The 24,816-nt window shown below is 37.3% G+C and overlaps 1 protein-coding gene across 1 annotated transcript in view; it reads left to right on the plus strand.

Moving 5' to 3' along the window:
- The window catches only part of Sema3c (semaphorin 3C), a 157,251-nt gene extending 132,629 nt beyond the window's left edge, over nt 1–24,622 (plus strand). The window contains exons 12-17 of the mRNA XM_051152085.1: nt 5,405–5,493; nt 8,329–8,370; nt 11,606–11,763; nt 17,433–17,500; nt 19,533–19,663; nt 22,845–24,622. Coding sequence (XP_051008042.1) covers nt 5,405–5,493; nt 8,329–8,370; nt 11,606–11,763; nt 17,433–17,500; nt 19,533–19,663; nt 22,845–23,258 — 902 coding nt within the window. The 3' untranslated portion in view covers nt 23,259–24,622. The remainder of the gene's footprint in view (nt 1–5,404; nt 5,494–8,328; nt 8,371–11,605; nt 11,764–17,432; nt 17,501–19,532; nt 19,664–22,844) is intronic.
- The last annotated feature ends 194 nt before the right edge of the window (nt 24,623–24,816 follow it).

A 24,816-nucleotide genomic window follows, 5' to 3' on the forward strand; every position in this document is an offset into this window, starting at 1 on the left:
ATTTAAATCATCAAGTGAAACTGAAAATCAAAGAATCCTATTTTATCTAGGTTTTTTTTTTCCCTTACAATGCAGTGAGTTTTTTTTGTTTTTTGTTTTTTGTTTTTTTTTTAACATTCTGGAAGGTTCTTCCCCAAGGAAATGCCTTTTACTTTGCATGCACCCTATACATTTGCAGTGATGTGCCCCTATAAACTCTCTCATGAGCAAGTTTTGGAAAAAACTGAGAAAGTAGCTTTGATGGACGTGGCCACCCTAAGTATGTCCCCTTAAGTGGAGACACTTAAGATGCTACTGATGGCTTAGGATGGAGTAGGGTCAGCACCCATGGTTGTGGCTGCTGAAAATATCAACACCACCGTTCTTCAGTTATCTATCAGGAGTGAGAATGATGCTTGTTTCTTCATTTATTTTTTCAAATTATAAAAGTAGCAATAAAAGAATACAGCAGTAGTGGTTTGGTAATCAAACAGGAAAATGACTTCCATTTGGAATGGATAGCTCACTTGACTTTAAAGGAGGCAGCCACTTGATTAGATCCAGTTTTGGAGACTGCTGATGCAGGAAGCTTAGTTACACTTCCTTGATGTTTTCGTAAAGCTCCTATTGATTCTGAAAGTGATAGTGTGTGGGCGTTTAACACGTTTGTTTATTCTTTTCTAATAAATACTTTTAAAGTAAAATTTTTAAAAAGTACTAGAACATACACGACAGTTATCCCTGAAATTTTGTGCTGTACTGCAGAGTTTGACACCTCAGGTGACTGAAGAGGAAACAGAAAAAGAAGAAAGAGATTAGTATGTGATTTGGGGATGTGTGTTTGTCTTTTCTAAAAGTGAGTAAGGCTGCCTTATCTGATGTGAATGATTGATTACTAAGCTCTCAGGGTCACAACTGTGTGCATAATTTGTAGGGTATGGCATAAAATAAAACTCAGAGTCCCTTTCTAAAACAATTAAGACTTTCAAAGAGGTGATGAAAGAGCACTAAATCAAACTTGTACCCTCCCTTAGCAAAGGTGCCTATGCAATTGTGTCAGTCACACATGGAGGAAGCCAGCTTGAGTAGAATTCTTTCATGTGTTAGCAACCACTGAGAGGGGAGGACTAGATCTGATTAAGGAGGCAGCGTTTAGCCAATCCAGTGGCAGGCCCAGCTTGTTTCCAGGGAAACCCAAGGACCTCAGTTAAAATGCAACCAAGGGATAAATACCAATGATGACTCCGTGACCTGCTGAGTAATGAGCTATGCTTCATCACTTGCTTGAGACAGCCAACACCTACTGTGTGATCCATGTACGCTGATCTCCAGGTTAGAGACAGAAGAGCCCTTGAACAATTGCTGCTGTGATCCCTAATATTGCAATTTCAAAAAAACCTAGGTAGTATAAAATAAAGAATCAGAAAGAATGGTTATTTAGGGAGGTTTCTTTAGATATTGGGCAAACAGAAGGAAATTAAATAATCAATGTGTGTTAATGATTCTGCTGTTTTCCTTGTGTATAAATTTACATTATGGAAACCACTTCTAAGATTTGTCTAGGCTATTCACACATATCATTACTGCTTTAATCTATTCAGGAATCTATTCTTTATGTCATCTAGAGGAAGAAGTTGAGAGGCAATAGAAGCCAGCTACTTCCATATGCCCAAGGCTTAACAGGTGGACTGCATAGAGGTGAATTGCCTTCACCAGCTGAGAATGCCCTTTGTACCACCCCAGACATAGTTTTCAATGATTTCTATATTATTGTTTCTTAGTTAAAAACAACTGAAAATGGCCTTATACCTTACTCTGGCTAATTAAAACAACACAAGTCTTCACATTTGGGTATTTAAACACCAGAACTTCACTGTAGCATGTTCTAGCTCTGCTTTCTGAGTTGCCAACTCTCCAATGGGTTTCTTGTATAGTAGTTGGAATGATTCTAGCACAGCTATGTGAATGAAATTAATACCCTGATGAGGGAGGTTCATGCTGTGGCTGAGTCCCAGGCCCTGACTTGTTTATTGGCCCACTCCTATATGAGCACAGAGGTGAGGATGCTGTCATGAGATGGTCTTCATGGAGCTGGTGACCAGCGCAGGCCCCCTTTACTATACAGACTGAGAATGGAAGGAATGTTGTTTCCAAAAGCTGCTGGTAGATATTAATGCAAGATGGGAAATGATTCAACATAAGCTGTGGTAACAGACACCCACTGCAAAAGTATTGGCTTTGTGTCCACAAGCCAAGTGACACTGGAAAAAAAGTGAGACTGCTTCACTATAAGGTCATTGTGGCCATGATGCCTTTTTCACAGATAAAAACCACGGGTTTATTACAGTGCATAATTTCAAAGAGAACCATTCTCAGAACCCCTTAAAGAAAGATCTGATAACCATATTTTCTTCAAAGGAAACTTTACAGAGATGGCTTTATGTGGGTGTCAGTACTGTGGAACTTTATGGCCACTGTGGAATGTATATCTCACAATGACTAACATTTTAATGTGAACACAGGACTTAAACACCCATAAATTTTAGGCTCTGAACACTTGAGTATTATGTCTATTTATCTTTTTATCTCTCCTGTCTGGCCTACTGGAGATCCTCAATATTTTTTTTTTTACCAAGTCAATGAGTTCAAATGGATGGTGTGTAACCAAAATTTATTTTGTTTTATAGTGAGTTGTACCGCCTGAGAATTTGAAAATACATTTTGTATGCCTTCAGTAGAGTCAGATAAAATTTAAAATATCTACAATAATTAAAACAAAAGACAAGTGCTATTCTATAATTTATTATAAACGAGTCAAATACATGTTCTTCCCCATATTCTATCAGCTAATTTTATAGTTTTTCATATTTTACCAATGTATAAAGTACCTCTACCAAGAACCTTTTAGAAGAGACTAATGATTCATAAATTTTTGTTCTCATAGTACATTGGCATATTATAAAACATCTAGAGGGACCTGGCTTATATGAAAAAATGCAGTGATTTCTCTTTTATATTGAAAAACATGTATTATACGTATGTTTTATAAACAATACAACCATTTGATATGTGTTTACATTATGGAATGACCAAAGCAATCAAACTATTTGAATTTCTCAGAGCGTCCTTATATCTTTGAGAGACATTACAATCAGGATACACATTTCTTTAATTATTCCTGGGACTGGTCTAACAAATCCTCTCCTCATCCTCTCCTTATGCTTCCATGAAGAAAGCTGAGATGCTAGTCATCCTTACACACTACAGTAAGGAGCCAGGAGAGGGTTATAACCTCTATCATATTATGATGTCCATCAAATCAGGTATTTCCATTCTTGTCCTGATTTTCTAAACATTTAGGATCATTGAGTCACATATTCAAAAGGAGCATTTGCATACATGTGTATACAGACACTCAGAGACAGAGACTTGCATACACCTATTCAAACAAATATGAGGGGTGAGGGAGAGGTGGAGAGAGAGAAAGAGAGAGAGAGAAAGAGAGAGAGAGAGAGAGAGAGAGAGAGAGAGAGAGAGAGAGAGAGAGAGAGAGAGAGAGAGGAGAGAGAGCCATCCACCTTCCTCTAAGTTTCATAACCTAAGTTTCTGATTAGGACTTCTGGTCATATGATATTCTTCTAGACATCTCCACTGCTCGTTTTGATGGGTTGTCATTCATCCATTTACCATTATGGCATGATTGTACATTATCTCTAAAAGAATTCTTACTTCCAATTTTTACTTATATTATCTATTAGAACAAAAATAGTCCAAGGCATCACCTGGGCTGATTCTAAGGGAGCTGCTCAGAGAAGCAAAATATTGCCAGGTTGTAAAGTAAACACAGAGTCTTCAGTACTATGTAGCCATCATTAATTTTTAGGTTCACAGAATGAACTTAAATACTTGTAAAGCCACAGTCTCATGTGCTACATCCTCACAAGCCAAGTGATTGTCCTAGCAAACACTGGCTTTTATTGTTCTGAATATTATCCACTAGTTTTCTTTCTTTTAAAAGTATTTCTACTGGGTTGTACCACTTTGTAAGCGATGGCTATTTAAATAAGAATTTTGTAATTCTTTGGATAAGGTTCATAAAATGCCAATTGTCAACATGAGTACAATTTCTATGTCAAAGTAACTATTTTATACACTGACAATAAATTTTAGGTCTTAAGATTTAAGATTTGTAGGGTTAGTAACTAAAAGATTCCTACTTAGAAAATTCTTCACAATCAGTTTTAGATAACTTATCTTATGGAAATTACTTGAGAAAATTTGATAAAAGCCATCTTATGTGTTGATGGTGGTGGACAATTATAAATTGTAAGTTCACAGTCATAAATGAGAATATTTATAGCTTCATATTTATGATCCAACTTATGAAACATTTTAAGAGTACTATATTTTAATTAATACATATTTTTTTATCAAGTTAGTTACAGTTTTTTAATCTTCTCTTTGTTAAATCTCCACTAGTTTTCTTAAATGTAAACTTCATGTAACTGGTAAACTAAAATAATTGTATGCACAAAAGTGTCTACAGGACTCTTGCAAACAATCTGAATTTTATATGTCAGCCTAAAAATCATTTCCTGTGTGTGCTGTTAGTATTCACTATGGCTGTGGATACAAGAACATTTTTATTTTGCATTTCTTTGTGCCATGTAATTTCAAACCCTTACATTTTAAGACTATACAAAGCAATATTGCCAAATGATAAGTTAAAAAGCACTATGATTATTTTACAATTGGTTTCTTTACCTGGGATAAACCACATTTATGTTTCTAATTTCAACTCTACGTTGTAATGGGCGTAAGATATTTCACTATCTCTAAACTCCAAATCATAGATCAAACATTTGCTTTCCAAGACGAGTTATTTTATACTATTACAATATCCAACCATTTCTCCCAGAATATTCCCCAAAATAAAACCAATTCACATCAAATGTTGACAAAATAATAGGAATATCATTTTATAATCCTACCTTAGCGAAATACGAATGTTTTAAATGACAAAACTTAAATATTTTGATTGTACTTAAGGAATATATACTTGGCTCACAACTTCTTTTACAGGTTTATTTATGTGTGTGTGCGTGTGTGTGTGCGCACACACACACACACACACGCACACACACACAATCATGTATGTGAACAAGGGTGCCTGACTCACAACTTCTGATTTAAGACGTATGGATGATCTTTTCTTCTTGGATAGCTACAACTCAACATTAAGCAAAATATAAGATTCCCATGTTTCTCTGAATGGTATACAGTCTCAATTTAAACATATGGGATTATCCATGCATTCAATGGGTTACAAATGTTTGATCTGTTTGACGCCTGGCCTCTGCGTTGACAACATCCTGGGTCTTGAGGCAGTACTCTGCAGCATCTCCCATCTCTCTCTCCCATCTAGATCGGGGCACCGTGCAGAAGGTCGTTGTCCTTCCCACCAACAGCTCTGCCAGCGGGGAGCTCATTCTGGAGGAGCTGGAAGTCTTTAAGGTTTGATCCCTTCTCCTATCCATCTCATGCCTGATGACCTCATTCCTTCACTCCTTCAGCCAGTAAAAACACCCAATAAAAGATTAAGTAAACAAATGTAATAAATTTTAAGAATAGGAAAGCATCAGATAAAAGGAAGAATAGAGAACAAATATTATTTTGTGAAGTATTTTCTTATACTTCATGTTATCTTCACATGAAAGGGTTACATGCTTTTCAGCTATCATCACAACTCAAAAGAAATTTGTTCCTCATTGTTTTTTTTAAGTGAGTCCCTATGGTCAAGGGCTAGGAGAATCTGTCATGGACAGGGTTTTAGCATTCCCTTCACAAGCCACTGTAACCCCAATGCCTTCACATTGGTAATTATAGATAAGCTCCCTCATACTTTTGCAGCCAGTCATTTCAAGAAAAGTTGTTGTTTGATTGCTTTCCATTCCAACGCCACTCCAGTTAAACAAAACAAATGTTCCTTCTCAGCACTTGAAGCATTATGTTCTATGTGTACTTGGGATTTCACTGTATTATTATTCTCCCTGAATTGGAATTTTAAAAAAAAATAGAAGAAAAACAACAAAACCAAACCAAAAGGTGTACACGGGAGACTTTTACTTCTATAAGATCTCCACCATTCAAGACACAGGCCCAGAGGCCCTTTCTTTGTTTTTACTTTAGACAGTCTGCCTCATTCTAAGCTGGCCTCCAGCTTTGGGCCTTCCTGCCTCAGTTTCCTAATGCAGTTGGTCACCACAGCACTCAGCTCTTCTTTCCTCAGGTATTTGGGAACTAGCAGAACCAGCCAAGTAGTGCCACCTTGCTGCTTTCTTCCTAGCATGGCTGTAGCTGTTGGACAAGAGTCCTTATCTGCATTTGGAAACTAAGGGAAAACAAAGCAAGAGGATCACAAGAATCTTTGTCATAGAACCAATCTTTTCACAGACCATTATTTCCATTAATTAAGAGAAAATGGGTCCTGGAGAACAGAGCCAGCCTCTGCATGAGGATTTTCCTCAATAGCACCTCAGAACTCCCAGAAGTAGACTGTCTCTAGTTCAGTTAGTTGTTTAGCTTAACTGACATTTCAGGATATATTGACTCATTAAAATGAGTATTGTAATTTCTAAGACTATTGGTTTCATAAGCATCTAACTGCTTAAGATACAATGCTCTTAGATTTTGTGATTAACATTTCATATTAAAGAATGTAACAAAGTATGAAGTCTAGTATAAGTTGGAGTTTCTCCAGCTGCTTTACAGTGTGTGATGAAATTTATAACTTTTAATACTTGACTCTAGTTCACACTAGGTTCCTTTTGGCTATCGTATTAAAAATATGCCCATCAAATAAATGTTAATTTTACCTATCCCAATAGGTTTTACCTTTATAAAGAATTTGAAACTTTCATTGCATTAACTAAAATTGTTTTTCATATTATACATTTGTATCATGCAACCAACTAGGAGCAAGATGGCGTTCCTTGAAGATAACAAAAAGTTATATAGTACAAAGACTTCATTTTTTAATACTGAAGCATCATTTTCAGTTGTCAGGAAATGTTTAATGAAGTGAGTTTGACACAAGTCTAAACATATATGTATAGAACAGCCATAGAGACATGTGCAGTTTTCTGAAGTAGTGAGAACTGCATGGGCTGTTACATGATTTGCTCTGCTGTTATCATCAAGCAGAAGAAACTCAGTAGAAATGCAGTCAGTCACAATGCATGTGGGGCCATCATTCTAAAAGGTGTTTGAGCTTCCTTACTGACGCCTGTGTGGTTGTTGATACAGCAGAGCCAAAAGCCACTGTTGGCAAATGAAGTAATTGCCTTTTATGGGTTTGTGTCACATTTTTGAGGTAAAATAAAAAAAAATAATTGGGTGTGCATGATCTATTGTGATGGTCGTGTAAGGATGTAATGGATTTAAGCAGAAAATAATCCTTAGTTAAGTGTCATATAGACAAACTGCAGGAATATCAGTGTAGCTGTTAGAAGAACAGAACCACAGACTCTTCTTTAATCCTATATCTATGTTTCTGAAGGTATCTAGTTTCTTTAAGCTTAAAGTGAACTGAGAAACAACTCTAGTAGTTTATTCAATGACTATAAATTGTCCCATCTGTTGCTCATGTGTACATGTGTAAGCTAATAAAGGATAATTTAAATTACTGAGAGCGATACCACCATTTTTTCATTTTACATTTTTATAAATATATGCAATCCAAAGGATCTATAACAGTGTCAATATTTGAATTTAAGAGTTCACCTGAATTATTGAAGTCTTCATGAATCATCATCAGCTTATCAGAAATTTTACTTTAAGCTTAAAACTAATTGAAAATACTTAGGAAGTAAAGCTATCAAGTGGCTTTCAGAAGGATTAGTGTCCGCAATAAATTCTTTCACAAGAAGCCCCTTTCTAACTGTACGTGTCTTTGTTTCCGCCAATGAGGATGCAGTAGCATGGTTTAGCCCAATACATCTTTCCTAAACAACTCTTGTCAGCTGAACAATATCTCAGGCCGACTGTGTGAGTGGTGGAGTGTCCCCTACCACAGCCTCCAAATACTTCTCTCATTTATCCCGCTTGTCATTTTCACTTTAATGCCTGCTATGATAAGTGTGTGATGATTGTACTTCTTTCAAGGTTAAGCACATGTTATACCACAAGTCTATCTGTAGTCCCAGAGAAGGATACTTTATAGAAAGTCTATGCACTGACTGAGAGAGAAATATGACATTTTGAATTTTTATGCAAAGCTTGAAATTTTACATGAAAAAACTGCTTTTAAAAATCATAGGACCTACTAATGTACGTTTTCTAATCTTTTAGAATCATGTTCCCATAACAACAATGAAAATCTCATCCAAAAAGGTAAGAACGAAGGCTTTTTATGTTCTTTCATAGATGAAATATTATAATCAGGAAAATATGTTTTTTACCTTCTGAAAAATTAGTTTTACTATTAACAAACAACCATGCAGAATCATCTATGATGTGAGGTAGACCTCAATGTTTATTAGTGAAAATGAGATATGTTTATTTGCATAAAAGCTAATGAGTGCAGACAATATATATAGAAAGGCATTCTATCTCTTTGTCTATGGTATACTCTCAGCTATTGTGGTGTGTTCACTCTAATAAAAAAAAAAGCAACATTCTAAAAGAACTGAGCATTATTTTCAGCTACTGTAATATCAAGGCATCCTCAGGGGCTAGAATGAGTGATCCACCCACTTCTGCTTTTCTGCCACTGTTACTACTTTGAAGTAATTATTCAGTGCTGTTTCCTAGAGCTGATACATGTCTACAAAACTGTTAATATACCCTATTTAGGGGATGTGGATTTTGTAAAGGAGAGAATGATGGTGCTTATCAAGACTTTAGTTAATCTAATTTTCTTGAACATGCAAATATTCAGTGCTCATGTGCAGAAGATGGTAAGTCATGCACCCCGCCCCAATTCCCAAAGCCCCAAGAGTCAGTTGAATCACCTTGACATGTATTTAATGCCCAACTTGACTATAAATTACAGGCAAGTTGTTTAACTTCCCTGACCTAAGTCTCTACATCTAAAACGCAATGCCTTTCTCACAAATGATGTATGGAAATTGCCTAAAATAAAATGGAATAACTAGTGCTGTCTGTAAGAGCCTTGGATTCTATTTTTGTTGGAACAGAAACTGAAGATTTTAGATGTTTGAACAACTGACTGTATAATTGCAGTGCCCTTTGCCATATCCAACGTACTAGACATGATGTGGTATTCACAGTTGCTCTTGTGCTCTTTTCACTTGACCAAATTTTACGAGAACAAATAAATATGACATAATGGAGTTAAAGATCTCATCTGTAAAAATGTTTGCATGGTGCCTAACAAACATTTTCCCAAGTAGCATGAAGTCATTTGTCATTTTGCTAATGTCCTATGGAGCTGATCTCAAGTCAGAACTGTCTTTGAAGCCAGCAGGGAAGGCTTTTGTTTACGATGGCTTAATGGAAAGAGACAATATAGAAACAAGATTCAAAGTCTTCACGGCCGTTTGTGTGTCATTGTAGTCGTATATAAAACAGATATTTCAGTGTCTTTATAGGTCATGTGTTATGCTGGTTTCAACATTCTACACTGCAGATAGCTCAGAATGTTTCAGTGGAGCAGTGAGCATCACAGCTAGGGGAGTGACTTTTCTGAAACTCCTTAGCTTCACTAAATATCGTGTTATTTTCTGAGGTTGGAAGACTATAGTTTGTGAAGAGAATATTATAGGTGTTTAGTTTTCATGAGTTTGGAATCTTTCTTAGTACTCAAATTATTTAATCTTCTGTTTCTTGCATTCATTTTTTTTTCAATTTACTCTTGTTTCTGATTCCAAGAATATTGACATTACTAAAACATTTAAGGTATATAGAATAAAACTGTTTTTTACCTTTTCCTCAAATAAATTATTGTTAAAACATTTTAATGACTCTGACATTGACACTTGCCTCTGTCCTTTAGATACATATTTAGTTATGTAATAAACACTTACAGGGAATGGAACCAAGGGGCCTTCTGCATACTAAATATCCTACCACTGAGCTACATCATGAGCCTTCTTTTTTAACTTTTCATTTTGTGACAAAGTCTCACTTAGTGCCCACTGTAGCCTTGGGAAGCCACTCTAGGCAAGCTTTGAACTTGTCATTCTCCTGCTTTAACCTTTTAAGAAATTGAAATTACAGATCTGTGCCACAGGGCCCTGTACTTCACCATTTATGTCCTGTGTTCTTGGGAAAATGACAATTGACAAAGCATAGAATATGCTGCCATCTTCTCAGGATTTAAATATCCATATGGGAATTCATCAATTTCCAATAATTTCTCAAAATTCAATTGACTTGAATAAAATAGCAATATTAGACACAATACACTGACATAATTCATGTGATTGGAACTGAAACTTACAGATTGATAGTTTGTTCATTGATATTTTCCTCTACTCTTGTAAGTAATACAAATTCATTGTCAATTCACTTCCCAACATCTATTCAGAGCATTTTATTATCCCTATAACATTTTCATCTTAGAAGAACACTACAACACAAGTGCTCATATATTACATAAAATTCTCAAATAATTAATAAAAATGTGTATTTAAATTTTCTCAGTGTCTTACAACTGAACGGGGTAAACTCTTATTTTTGACTTTGTTAGAGTAATAAAGATTGGTAGACAAAGGAGACATTTTCAATCATGTTTCAATGTATACCCTTATATTAGGGCTGATGCGATGACTTAGTGGGTAAGAATGCTTGCTATCTAAGTATTTGAACCTCACATTGCATTACAATATCCACATTAACTATCAAGAAGTGGCCATGAGCATCACTGTACTACACAGGGAGAGGATGACTGGGATTTGCTGGGGCCAGGATATGTCCAGTTCAGTAACTTACTCAACGGAATATAGTAGAGTGTGATTGAGCAGGATACCGAGTCTCCTCCCCTGGCCTCTGCATGAATACACAGATGCACACACATGAGCATATGTCACATAAATGCACATACAAGCAAAAATACACACAGAACACTAAACATTAATTTTTTCAGGTAATCTAAACAATAGCTTTAATAAGCAACGTGTTCCTTTCAAAGATGCATATTCAAATGCTTTCTCTTTACTTATGTCTGAGTGTCTAGGACCCTTTTCTTCTAAACAAAAATGTTTTTTGATTTCAAAATTGACTTGTGCTCTTGGACTTGAGACATCTGAAAGCTTCCTTGTGATTTGGTAAGAGACAGTAGTCAAAAAGGAAAGAAAACATCATTATTTAATATGCAATATATTAGCTCAAACATTAGAGAACAGTGGATCCCAATGTTTAAAGCACGTTACCATTATATATGGCACACTGAGAGGTATGTTGTTTTTTTTTTAAGCAGACAGTGGTAATGTTACAGTGGTGTTAACATAAGAAAATTCTATTTATTTTGGCATTGTACTCTCTTTGCTTCTTGTTTTGAGTCTGTTTCTAAATGAATCCATGGGTTTGTGGCCATAAATACTGCTACAGCTAAAAAGTCTTTTTCTTTTACATCTGAAATAAATCATCCTGATTCTTCTCATAGCAACAGTTGTACGTGAGCTCCAATGAAGGCCTCTCCCAAGTGTCCCTGCACCGCTGCCACATTTACGGCACAGCCTGTGCAGACTGCTGCCTGGCAAGGGACCCATACTGTGCCTGGGACGGCCACTCCTGCTCCAGGTTCTACCCGACTGGGAAGCGGTGAGTACCAAACATTCATGTGAAAATCCAAATGGACTCCACACGGCAGTGGATTTGTGGACCAGTTCTGTGGCTGTTTTTGTTTTAAAAGATAATGTGAAATGAACCCACGTTTAGCATCACACACAGCCTTTCAGGGAAGGAGATATCATACTTCGATATCTGAGGTGCTCTTTCCATTCTTTTCTTCTTCATAGAGAAGTCGGGCTTTAGGACCCATCAAACATCCAAGATGGGATTTAAGCTCTGTCCTCATACTAACTAATGTGTGCCTGTTTTGTCCTCTATGTCACTGTAGCCTTAAATTCTAAACTGCCATGAGTGTATATATTGCTTAATTATCTTAGGACAAAGTTTTTGCCCATCATATAATTAATGAAATAGATTAATTTCAAAAGATAGTATTTTGGATAGAACTGTCTATGTCACTTTAGGCACAAGAACACTGTTCTAGAAAGGATACCCACATGGCCTAGCAGCACAAGCCTCTTCCTATTTAAGGACTCACTGAGTGATTGCTGGGTAGTATAACAGTCTAAGTAAGGGACCCTAGTCCCAGGTAAATTAAGAGCAAATGTGTGGGGGGGGGGATTTCCAGTAAAAAGCACTGATCAGATAGCAAAGAACATGCAGAACTCAGAGTTGGTTGAGGTCCTAAATATTTGTAATAGTTTTGAGATATAGGTTATAATGAATGAGGGCACCAAAACCTGTTTAAAATTAGGGTCAGGAGAGGAAGAAAATGATGTCAGTCTTAAAAACCAATGAACTACCCATGAAAGCACCAGATGATTTTGAACTATATTAATCTTTATTATTTAAAGCCACTTTTACATTTAAATATATTTTGACCATATTCTTTGCCTCCATCAAGTCTTTTCACAACCTCCTCCACCCATCCAACTTGAAGTTCTTTCTCAAAAAACAAACCCTCAATACAGCAATAGACCCTCCAAACCCAAGAAAACAGAATAAAACCATGCCCCCAAAGAAAACAAATAAATGGAAAACAAACTAAATAAAAGCACACTCAAAAACTTTGGACTCCATCATAGATGGTTTTTAAGTTTTACAAGACCCCTGCCATTAAATTTTCATATCAAGGCCATCCTGACCCTTTGTGTATACTAATTCACCAAATATGTATTTTGTGGCAAACTGGATTTCAGACATTGCTGTTGAAAATAGGCTTAAAATATGAAAAAGGATAACAAAAGACAAAGCTCTGTGTTTGAGTGTAAAGCGGTCTGAAGAGAGAAGACAGAAAACACACAGAGAAGGCTGTGAATATGGCAAATAATTGCAAGATCTCTGGATGTGGGGGAAAAAAAAGAGTGTTAACAATAAATGCTACACAACATGTAGCATCTTTGGAAAGGTTGAAAGGATGATCTGAGAGGACCATGGTGGGCACAGAGGAGGGAAACCAGGACAAAAATGTCAGAAGGGTAGCACCAAGACATCCTCAGGAGGAACACCACTCCGGAAGGATGCTGAGGAACATGTGAGAGATAAACCAAAGCTCATGATGGAGCTTAGTAGGCCATGAGAGGAGAAGAAAGGCTAGAAAGAAAGAAGTCTGCAATGCCAGACGAGGTCGGACTTTATCAGCAATTTATCAGTGCTCAGTCTTCTTGTTTACAATGGAAGTGAGGGTGACTGGGGGATTTGGATACCCATGTTGATACAATCTGACTCTTGGTTCCAAGCACCAGCTGGATGTTGCTTTTCTTGGAGCACTGGCATTGGAAGCAGCTGGGACAGAATCAGGTGGACAAAGGATTCAGGGTTATTCTCTGGGTCCACTCTGGGAGTGGTTTGCATGGGGATGGTAGAGTCAGAGGAGACAGAAGAGTGCTCTGAGTTTGTACACTCACATAATCACTCTGTTGAAGTATTCGGTGTGGGAGCTTGGAGAACTAAAGAAGAAGAAAATCCCCAAAATCTGAAAACCAGAATATAGGAAACATCTATTGTCTAAGAGCAAACCCTGCAATAGGTGCAGGTGCGAGGGAGAAAGAACACCAAGAACGCCTAGGAGACACTCTATCCAGGGTGTAGCATAGAGAAAGAAGTGTGAATCTAGGAGACACTCTATCCAGGGTGTAGCATAGAGAAAGAAGTATGAATCTAGGAGACACTCTATCCAGAGTGTAGCATAGAGAAAGAAGTGTGAATCTAGGAGACACTCTATCCAGGGTGTAGCATAGAGAAAGAAGTGTGAATCTAGGAGACACTCTATCCAGGGTGTAGCATAGAGAAAGAAGTGTGAATCTAGGAGACACTCTATCCAGGGTGTAGCATAGAGAAAGAAGTGTGAATCTGGAGTAGAGAGCAGTGCCCTGGACTGGATCCCTTCTTAACAAGCATGAGGGGCGAGGATGAAGGTTAAGGTTAAGGTTAGGAATCAGTCTTACATCAGTGCTCGAAGACTTAACTATTCTCCCCCATCAGCCGTAGCAGTTGGGCAGGAGGTCCTACACTTCCATCAGCTTTCCTTCACTTTTAGATACGTCATCCTAGTCAGTTGTTTCTATTTGAACTGGCTGAAGAGTTCAGAACCTGGGCACAGAGTGTGAGGAATTCAAATTTCAAATACAATCTCAAATAAATTTGATTTTTGCAGCAACTGTTTTCAACAGTATGTGTCTTGTAGCTCTAAGTATAATAAAAGTAGTATTTTAAATGTGTTCCCACAGCTATTTGCTAGATGGTACTTTTTTTTTTTTTTTTTTTTTTTTTTTTTGCTGGTAAGAGCTCTAGAGCTAAGTGTGGGGTCAATAGCACCAGAGTTGGAGCCCTTCACCTTTCACCAAGATTAATGGCAATGTTGGCCCATGATTCTTTCTAAAGAACAAAGTGAGATGGGGATTATAAACCGGATATAATCACCAGCCTATAGTCAAATCAGAACTCCTTCCTTGCAAAGATTTTGTCTGAGGCCTACAGGAATCTTTAGTTTTCACACAAGCAATGATTCTCAAGTAAAATTCCATGCCATGTGTGGAGTATCATTGGGCATTGAGATTTATTTGAAATTTTGGATGTCTCTGAGTATGTTCACATGTCGTCTCACCTATTACAAATCCAGTTGCATTTTCTAAGATTCATACTGACGCATCCTCATGCATTGCCCTTATGCCAGCACACACTGTGAAGTTAGTCATGGCTTATTATATACCAATTAATGAAACTATCTGAGATTTGGTTGCTCTTACCATATTGTGCTAGCATTAAATTATGTGTGCTGGGTGGAAGAATAAGTATCAACTATTTAAATAAATGTTTTGACTATATCTACCAGTTTATTAATTCTATGATGAAAACCTGTAAAATGCAAAATGCACGCAAACACACACAGTGGATAAGCTTACCAATATTTCCTTTTGGCTAGTGCAATACAAGTTTCACTAAAACTATCTATACTGCTTAAATGTTCCAATTTATTTCCAACTAAACATGCTGTGAAAGATGTGAAGTATGTTTGTAGAATGAATTGATACAGTTTTCCCTATTGTTTTCCTTCAGACATTAAAAGGTAGTAGTGGAAAATACCATTTTTAATATTTTAAGTATTAACTTTTTAAAATTAGTGTTATCTGGCATTATACTCTTGGAATTATCTGTCTGTAGATGAATTAATGTAACTAAAACAAAAATATAGCCTTTGTATGTAAGCAGAGAAACACAGCCAGAAAGCAGAATCCATACATTCACACAACAACATTAAATATTGGCTCCACGGTTTCTTTCTTATAACTTGGTACATAAACAATACATACTTTTTGTTCACCACTTGGAAGTATCTTAAATATCTGTGTGTATCAATATTGCAGTGTACTTTCTAATGCTATTCATCCTGAATTCAGGCAGGCAGTTAGAAAATGTAAGATAGGGTAACCAGTTCAATTTTAATAAATATCCTTTCTGTGGAAGTAGAAAATGATTTCATTGTTTATCCAAAAGAATTGAGAATAGTGGTGCCAACTCCCCAATCCTGCATGTAATGTAATATCACACTGCTGAGCAGCACGGCTGTGTGACGCTCCAGGAATGCATCAAGGGAACGGACGCGCACACCAAGGGCTCTGGCTGATCTCATTTTAAAAGAGCAATAGCAAGGTTTTTTATTTGAATGTCTGGGCATTGATGTGGCAGGCTCCCTTTGCCTTTGCCTAGCTTGAGTGGTTATCCACTGTGAACATGAAACACCTCATAGTGCTGGCTACAAGAGAGTACATTTAAACACTATGGATAGAGTGAGTGTCTAGAAGGCTGAAAGTAATCAGATCAGCCATAAGAACATTCACAAAGTACTGTTTGAGTATACATTCTTAGGCTCAACAGTAGTAAAAAAAAAAAAAAAATGCAACTACTTGGCAGTAAAACTGTACATGGAACTTGTCTTTAAAAGGATGCTAATCGTTTTTCCTTACCAGAGAGTGACTGGTACTTCCACTCTGTGTGTAATGCTATACAGATATGTAACTCAACGGTACAATTCATATACTAATAGTTGATAAAAATAAATGTGACCATAAAGTATTAACCGTTTTCCATAATTTTAAAACGAGGTTTTCAAATCATGAACGACTGAGATTAGTATTCCTTCGTATGTTTAATAATAATTGTGTACATTTTTATTTTTGTTAGTTTTGCTCAATATGTTATCATGCTAAAATAATAGGAATTAACATTTAATTGAGTCAAGTGGTATTCTTATCATAAGTCATTTAGCTGTGTGCCCCCAATATTTTAACTGAGTACCCACATGGCTTCTAGGTGTAGTCATATGCGTCCAACTGCTATCTTTGGTTTACTCCTTTCTGTTGTGAAATTTAAAGTAGGAGAACTCATGGACCTAAGCATCACAGAATGAAATCCTTAATGAACAAATTTATGTAACTGATTTTCCATTTATAAGGATTATAGCTTGAGTTGTGACATGCTTTTTCCATTGGTATTGTTGTTTATAGGGTAAGGCAGTATAATTTTATCTCATTTTCTAGAAGCTTTCATATATGCCCATATAACATTAAATATGCTATTGTACTACACACACACACACATACATATATTCATGAGAAAAAATACAGCAAATATAGGAAATTGCATATAAACATTTTAGAAATCACTCTATGTATATACCCATTTTTGGAAACCTGAAAGTCTTTTAAGTAAGGTGTATTTTTCTTTGTATTCAGAAATCCTATTTCGGCTTTTTAAAAAAAGGTTTAAAACGTCTATAGGGCACTGACATTTAAACAAAAAGCATATTTATTTAAAGAAAACTTTTATAAGAAGAGAAATACTGTTGAGTTTATTGTTTAGCAGTTTTCATTTTAGTTCATTTTGGACTAATAAGTGTGCAATACAATTTAATACAGTCATTTAGAAAATCTAACCTCTACTTTGTGAGTGATAAGAACTAGGAATTTTGTGGCTGCCTGCTCACAGATGACAGAAGAGAGAGACTGACTAATTATAGATTAGACTTAGGCCGCTTATCACTGGTGACGGCCAGCACTGTGAGGTCAGGTAGCTGAGTGAGGTAACGAGACGCTTCCATTCGCTTTCTAAATTAAAGGTCAAGTTTAAACTGGGGTGTTTTTAACGTGGCATAGCTGTCATTAATGCCAAATCCCGTTGATGTTTCTCTGCACTTACAGAAGGAGCCGAAGACAGGATGTAAGGCACGGGAATCCACTGACTCAGTGCCGCGGTTTCAATCTCAAAGGTATGAGAAGAGCAAGTGTTTGTTATGATGCGCAACAGCAGCACTCCGGTTTCTCTTCTACCAGGGGATCTCCACCCAAGCAATTCACTTAGGAATGTGTCATCCTGAGTCTGTAAAATATTTTAGTGCTAATTAAATTTAACTACTATTCGTGTGAACACTGATACACACACACACACACACACACACACGACTGTTCCGAAGCATGTGGCTGCCAGTGTGTGAGTAGGTAGGTCTCTATACAGATGGCAAACACAGATTATCTTAGCTACTTAGTTCTTTCTAAAGCAAAAGAGGTACTTTTGAAATTTACTGACAAACAACACAATAAACATTATTTTATAGAAGAAGATAGACACAAAGTACTCGTGATTTAAATTATTTTGAACCATAGACCTCCGTGCTAGAACATTCACACTGTGTGACCATCTGCCAGGCTTCTTACGAGGTTTATTGTCTTCACAAAAGCAGCCACTGCCTGTACTGAATATTAAATCCCCTCCCTTTCCCTACTGCCTGGCTGTAACCATCCTACTGTGCTAAGAGTTTGCTCATTCTCAATGCTTTTATGGTGGGATCACATGGGATCGGTGATGTTAGGCGTAGTTCTTTCCATGGTTTCAAAGTTCCTTTACTCTTTAACAGATATATGAATTTTTATTATTTATGAAATTAATTAGTTGTTTGTAGCACATTTTGCTTATCTATTCATGCCTGTCTAGAGACCCAGTTCTACAAACGCAGAGAATAATCCTTCAGAGATCCAGGCTGAGACTCAACTCCAGCCTGCCCTGTCTTAAAGTTAACCCAGCCCCTTCCTCCTTATCCTGACTAGGAGATGCCATGTCTAATCCCTTCCTTCCACCCCAAATAGCTCCTCCTCGCTCACCTGGTGCTGCAGGCATATTATACAGTTTATAAAATTAAAACAACCACAGTGTCTGAAGAGAAGAGTGTGGGCACAGGTCTGTGGCCCAAGGCCAGCGTTCAGGGCTGTGGGGCAGCACTCTTCTGACTGCTCAGTCTACCTGAGCTAGAGATGCAGATTGACATTTACCACCCATGTGAGCCTGGGCCTTCTTGAGTTAAGAACATCACTCCTGATCCTTATTAAAGTAACTCCAATATATAACTCCAAGGTAGATTTTTGTTTCATTGTTTCATACATCTAATTCAGGGACTATAAGCACTTTGACATTTGCTGCTAGTCATGGGGTAATTTTTATAAAACATTGTGTCAGTTACTGCTTATAATGCCACTTGTCACAAGGATGAGAATGGTGGCACTTGATATAATGCCAAGTATCCGGGCTGATTTAGCTTTAAGCTTTGGTTCAAGTGCTTTCTTGGGATGATCTCATTCATTGTTTAAAATCTGTACCAACATTGATTTCTATCCCCAACTTATAAATAAAGCTCTCTGTTCCTGTTTTAACATCTGCCCTACTTCACTAAGTGTTTTATTTGCCATAAAACATTAACTAAAAAGTTTTTAAATGTTATAATGTGTTTTAGAAATGAATAAAATGAACACAGAGATGGTTCAAGAAACTTGTCTCATGTTGTGTAGCCAGTGAATATGATTTCATGGATAGCATAAGCTAAGATCCCATTTTGCTTGACACTTCACACTGCATTTACAGTGTATTATTTTTATATATGCATATTGTAAATATACAGCTATTGTACGTATTGTAGTATTTTTCATGGCTTATGGCCTTACTTTTCATAATTGAAAAAAAATCTCATTAAAATTATAATAATTAGAAATATAATAATTAGATACTTAATGCTGTGTTACAATCCTCACTACAGAACAATTAATGCTAGATAATTTTGTAGTGTGTCTTTTACTTTGCATTTTAAAAAGGTGCCTGGCCCTACGGAAGAGTTTGCTCATTCAATTGTCCCTCCTCCCTTATGGTGAGAGGCATCCCGAGCACAATCTGAGGGACGGAAATGTTCATCAAGAAGAGTAACCTCTAAAATCACATCTCTTTCCCATTCCCCTGACTTGATTTTTGCTTTTCAGCATACAGAAATGCAGCTGAAATCGTTCAGTATGGAGTGAGAAATAACAGCACTTTCCTTGAGTGTGTTCCCAAGTCCCCACAGGCATCTATCAAGTGGCTGCTACAGAAAGACAAAGACAGGAGGAAAGAGGTAAGTGCCTGGCCTCGCTCCATCCATCAAGGCTGGGGGGCGGGCGGGCGGGTGGGGTGGGGCTAAATAGCCATTCTTCAGCGAGGCACAAATGAAACTGGGAAGGAAAGACGACGAAGTGGAGGCATCCCTTGATGTCAATGGCATGTCAAGTACCATCTTCTTTAAGACCCTTTGTCCTTAGACTTGAGGGATTAATTGGAAATCCTCTCTGCCAGCCACTTCTATAGCTTCGTGTGGGTCACACGAGCTCGAGTGCTGAAGCAGAGAAGTGATGTTGAGAAACACTTGTGAGAGAAACGAGATGTGTGCAGAGGTAGAAGCTAAGACTTCCTACGACAGCACCGTTGTGTGGCTCACAAGATGAAAGAGCTTTAAAGATGTGCCGCGGAGCTATAACCCTCTGTAGCAAGGAGCATTTTTTTTTTTTTTCTGCTGTGTGGTCATGTGTTCATTGCATTAGCATTCATGATCTTTATATGTCACTCAGGGAACTTATCCAATCCTTGTTTACGAGACCACTGCATTTATTAGTTAGTATGGAAAAGAAGATCCCTAGATTTACAAATAGGTACATTCCTACTCAAAACTTTCATTGATTATAAAGAACTGTTTGAAAAGAACAGCATTGTAAATTGGCGTTACAGTGACATATTTAAATATGGAATCCCATAACACCGTTGTCACACTGTTCTGACAAGTGAGAAGAAAAACTTATATGCACATATATGCAGCCCCTAAATTTAAAATGTCGTGCTGCAAGTACGCCATCAATTTTGATGGATTCAAATGGAAATTGGACACCCTCCCCCTCCTCCCTGTATCTGTGTGCTGCATTCTATTGGAGATGATTTCAGTGCACAGCACTGGAAGTTGTAGAACCCAGACATTGTATCAACATGGCTGGGACCTTGATGACATAGGAAAGGCCACATCCAACTCTCACTCGTGCCTGTTAAAGTATGTTATGTGGTCTTTTATGACTGTGAATTCCTTGAAGTTGAAACATTATGTCATAGGCTGATGACCATTTACATAAATGAGGATTCAATTTTGAGGAGGAAAGGACAGGATGGATGGGCTTTGGAGCACTCTGTTTCCCCTGAAGTTATTGATAGTTTAAAATTTTTTGATCAAGGAATCTTGCAAAGGACCCAGTTTCAATTCCATGCACCCACATCAGGAAGCTCACAAACCCCTGTAACTCCACTTCTGGGAATCAAAATCACTCTGCCCTCTGCTGGCTGGTACCTGTAGGTACATGATGCCTAATAACTCCCTCAAGATTACACATTTTAAATGTAAATACAATCCTCGTTTTGTTTTATTGACAACGAAATGTATTTTTGTACAGAACTTTGATAATGTAATAATATTCTCATGCATTGCATTATCTCTCTTGAATTTGGTCACATTTCTGTTTTCATTGAGAGAGAGAGAGAGAGAGAGAGAGAGAGAGAGAGAGAGAGAGAGAGAGAGAGAATCCACATTGTAGATATAAGAATAATTCCAGCCACATGGATTCTCAATCCCTCCATTGATAAAAGAGCTACGAATGTAAAGCAAATTCATCTGCTGTATGTAGCCTCTACTAGCCAGTGATCATTTTCTACTATAAGCCTTACGGTGACTAAATATTACCACATGGTTTTATTTTATTACCTGTGGAAAGAAATTTTCTTGAAAGTCTTGGAAGGTAATGTCCTTGCAACTTATTTTTAGACATTCTGTAGTGTGTGATAATTGGACAAGACCTTTGAAAACATTCAAAATTCTGCTTCTGCATATGTGTGTATGTGTATGTGTGTGTGCTTGTATGTGCGCACACACTGAGACTACTTATGAACAAAGGAAATAAATCTCATAATAGTTTTTTTGTGCTTCTACAAGTGAGGAAACTTGTAAAATTAAAAATAATTTCAGGACTAAATAGATATCATGTAAGAATTTCATTAATATAACTATTCCCTATGAATTAGGAGCCAAAACAATTACCAATCTTTTTCTATTTAGAATTAAACTGCATTTGTCTGAAGGGCACTGTCTTAATTAGGATTACAGTTGCTGTGATGAAACACCATGACCAAAGCAATTTGGGGAGGAGAGTGCTTTTTTGCTTATATTTGCATATCACTTTTCATTGTCAAAGTAAGTCAGAACAGGGACTGAAACAGGGCAGGAACCTGGAGACAGACGCTGATGCAGAGGTTGTGGAGGAGGTTACTTACTAGCTTGCTTCTATAGGCTTGCTCATCCTGCTATCCTTTTTCCCTTTTTTTTTTAAACCAGGGATTATTTATTAATTTAATTTTAAGTCTCATATTAAGGATATAACCAAAAGTGATCACACCACTTTGATGACTATTTTCTTTTTTCTGTTTATTCTTCTCTCATACAATACATTCTGTTAGACGTTTCCTCTCCCTTTATCCCTCCCAATCATACTCCCACCTCCTTTCTCCCCCACCCCTTCCCGATCCACTGCTTTTCTATTTCCCTTCAGAAAGAGCAGGAATCTTATGGATAGTAACTGAGCATAGAATAACAAGAAGCAATAAAACTAAACACAAACCCTCATATCGATGCTCGGTGAGGCAACCCAGTAGGAGGAAAAGGATCCCAAGGGCAGGCAAAGGAGACAGAAACACCCCTGTCCCAGTGTTAGAAGTCCCATAAAATTCCTAAGGTAAACAACCAGAACATATATGCAGAGGACCTAACATAGACCCATATAGGTTTCCTGATTGCCTCAGTCTACTTTCTTATAGAACTCAGGACCATCAGCCCAAGGATGGTGCCACCCACAATGGGCAGGGCTCACCCCTGTCAAAAACTAAGGAAATGACCTACAGTGACATCTTCTGGAGCCATCTTCGAGGCTCCCTCCTTTCAGATAACTCTATTTTGTGTTAATATAAAACTAGCCCACACAGGAAACCACCAGATTTCCCAGTGTAGGTGGTACCTTCACTATCTCTTTTAGTAGTTCAGTTCCCTGGGGACAAGGTTGTGCTTTGCAGAGAAAGCGTTGCACGTGTGCAGTGGAACTAACCACAATGCTGTGTACTCTGAAAAGAAAGATCTGTAGCTGTGAAACCTTTGCTCTTGCATATATTGACGGTGTTGTCTTAGAAATATATATAGTCTTCCATTTGGGACATTCACACTGTTTCTCTCTTAGGTTAAGCTGAATGAGCGCATTTTAGCCACTTCCCAAGGACTGCTGATTCGCTCTGTTCAAGATTCTGACCAAGGCCTGTACCACTGCATTGCCACTGAGAACAGCTTCAAGCAGACCATAGCCAAGATTAACTTCAAAGTTCTGGATTCAGAAATGGTGGCCGTTGTGACAGACAAGTGGTCCCCATGGACATGGGCTGGCTCTGTGAGGGCTCTCCCCTTCCATCCAAAGGACATCCTGGGGGCATTCAGCCACTCTGAAATGCAGCTCATCAACCAGTACTGCAAGGACACCCGGCAGCAGCAGCAGCTAGGAGAAGAACCCCAGAAAATGAGAGGGGACTATGGCAAGCTGAAGGCTCTCATCAACAGCAGGAAAAGCAGGAACAGGAGGAATCAACTGCCAGAGTCATAAACTGTTCGTCCATAGGGCTTTGCTTCCAGGAACAAATGCTCTGTCTTCACCGGTCAACTACTGCGCAAAGACTTGTGCTTTACCCATGAGAAATCCCTGACAAAGGCCGGAGACTCACTCTAAAGTGTGTTCTCTGTGAACTGAAATGAGCATGCATCTTCTTGTATGATACAGACTAGCACTAGACATGTCATGGTCCTCATGGTGCATAGAAATATTTAACTTATCCCAGATTTTATTTATAACTTTATGTGTCTTCTCTTCAACAGCAGTGCAGCCACAGAAGCAGAACTGTTACACCCTCGGTTGAGCGAGGGCCATAAATTACCCTGTGCTGTTCCTGCTCTCGGGGTTTAGCTTTCTAATTGTCAGTGGTTTTTTTCATACATGAAAACGAATTCCAATTTACAATTTTCACATAGTAAATGTCATATAAATGCATGTGACAGAATAGCCATCCAAAGTCTTGTAGGTTAGGCAAATGACAGGAAAGAGAGCATCCAGATGTTATGTAAGAGCAAGAATGCCTCATAAAGAGAGTGTGATGAGTTCATATGCTTCCAGTGAGTTATATTCTTGCTTTTTTTCTTTGTTTAAAATTGTAAGATGTGTCAGTGGCTGATATCTGCCATCATTCTTCCTTTTCTTGTTTCAGAAAGAAAAATGAGTACCCTGTCCCATCCAGGCCTTTGGTGGGACATGTATCAGCAAGGCACTGGCATTTCTCCTGTTACATTATCATCTTCCAAGCAAAAGCACTTTGTTTTGGGGAAGTTATTTAAGTTATTATAGACTTACATGTACTCTTGCATTATTTAATTGATTTACTGTTTTGATTTTAATTCCATAATCTACCTGGCAAATTAAACAAAACAAGGATGACGTGTTCCTAGGACATCCAACTTTGCCATGGAGAGTAAAGCTATCAAAAAAGGAATGTAAGATCAAGGTATAAAATGTGCCATGTGAAGGAAAGTGTAACACGTAGCTGGTTTTCAACTTTAGTAATCAACTTCTATGATTAAATCCTACATTTGAGGAACCAGTTTTACATATCACACTGATTTTTCAAGCAAGATATCATGGTTCTGTAATCATATGTGTGTTATGGAGAGGTTGTTATTATGTCAAGAAAGACAGTTTCAACCCAGTATGAACAAAACAGACTTGTTATAAATAATACCTATTTTTGCCTACACGTTTTTCCATTTGATAATACTTCCTTAAGAATGTTGAGACATATGTTAAGGGATCTGTGTAACCATGAAAATTTTAATATTAATTATTATCTTCTAATTATACGTTTGGATTTTTATGAGAAAAGTATAAAACTAAATTAATTTCTTCAATTTAAAAATTAAGTGGGTAAAGCATGGGAAGTTTTCTCCTACTTCTTTTAATTGTACAACTTTCATCTTTTATGTAATTTCATTTATACATGTTTATATTTCCAGAGAAAAAGAGAAATTTTTCCAAATACTATTGAACCATGCTTTTTATTAACAATTCATGATAAGTCTAATTAAAAGGGGCTCTACCTCCTTGCTTAGTATTATGG

Source organism: Acomys russatus, chromosome 10 (assembly GCF_903995435.1).
Source record: "Acomys russatus chromosome 10, mAcoRus1.1, whole genome shotgun sequence".
Lineage (NCBI taxonomy): Eukaryota > Metazoa > Chordata > Mammalia > Rodentia > Muridae > Acomys > Acomys russatus.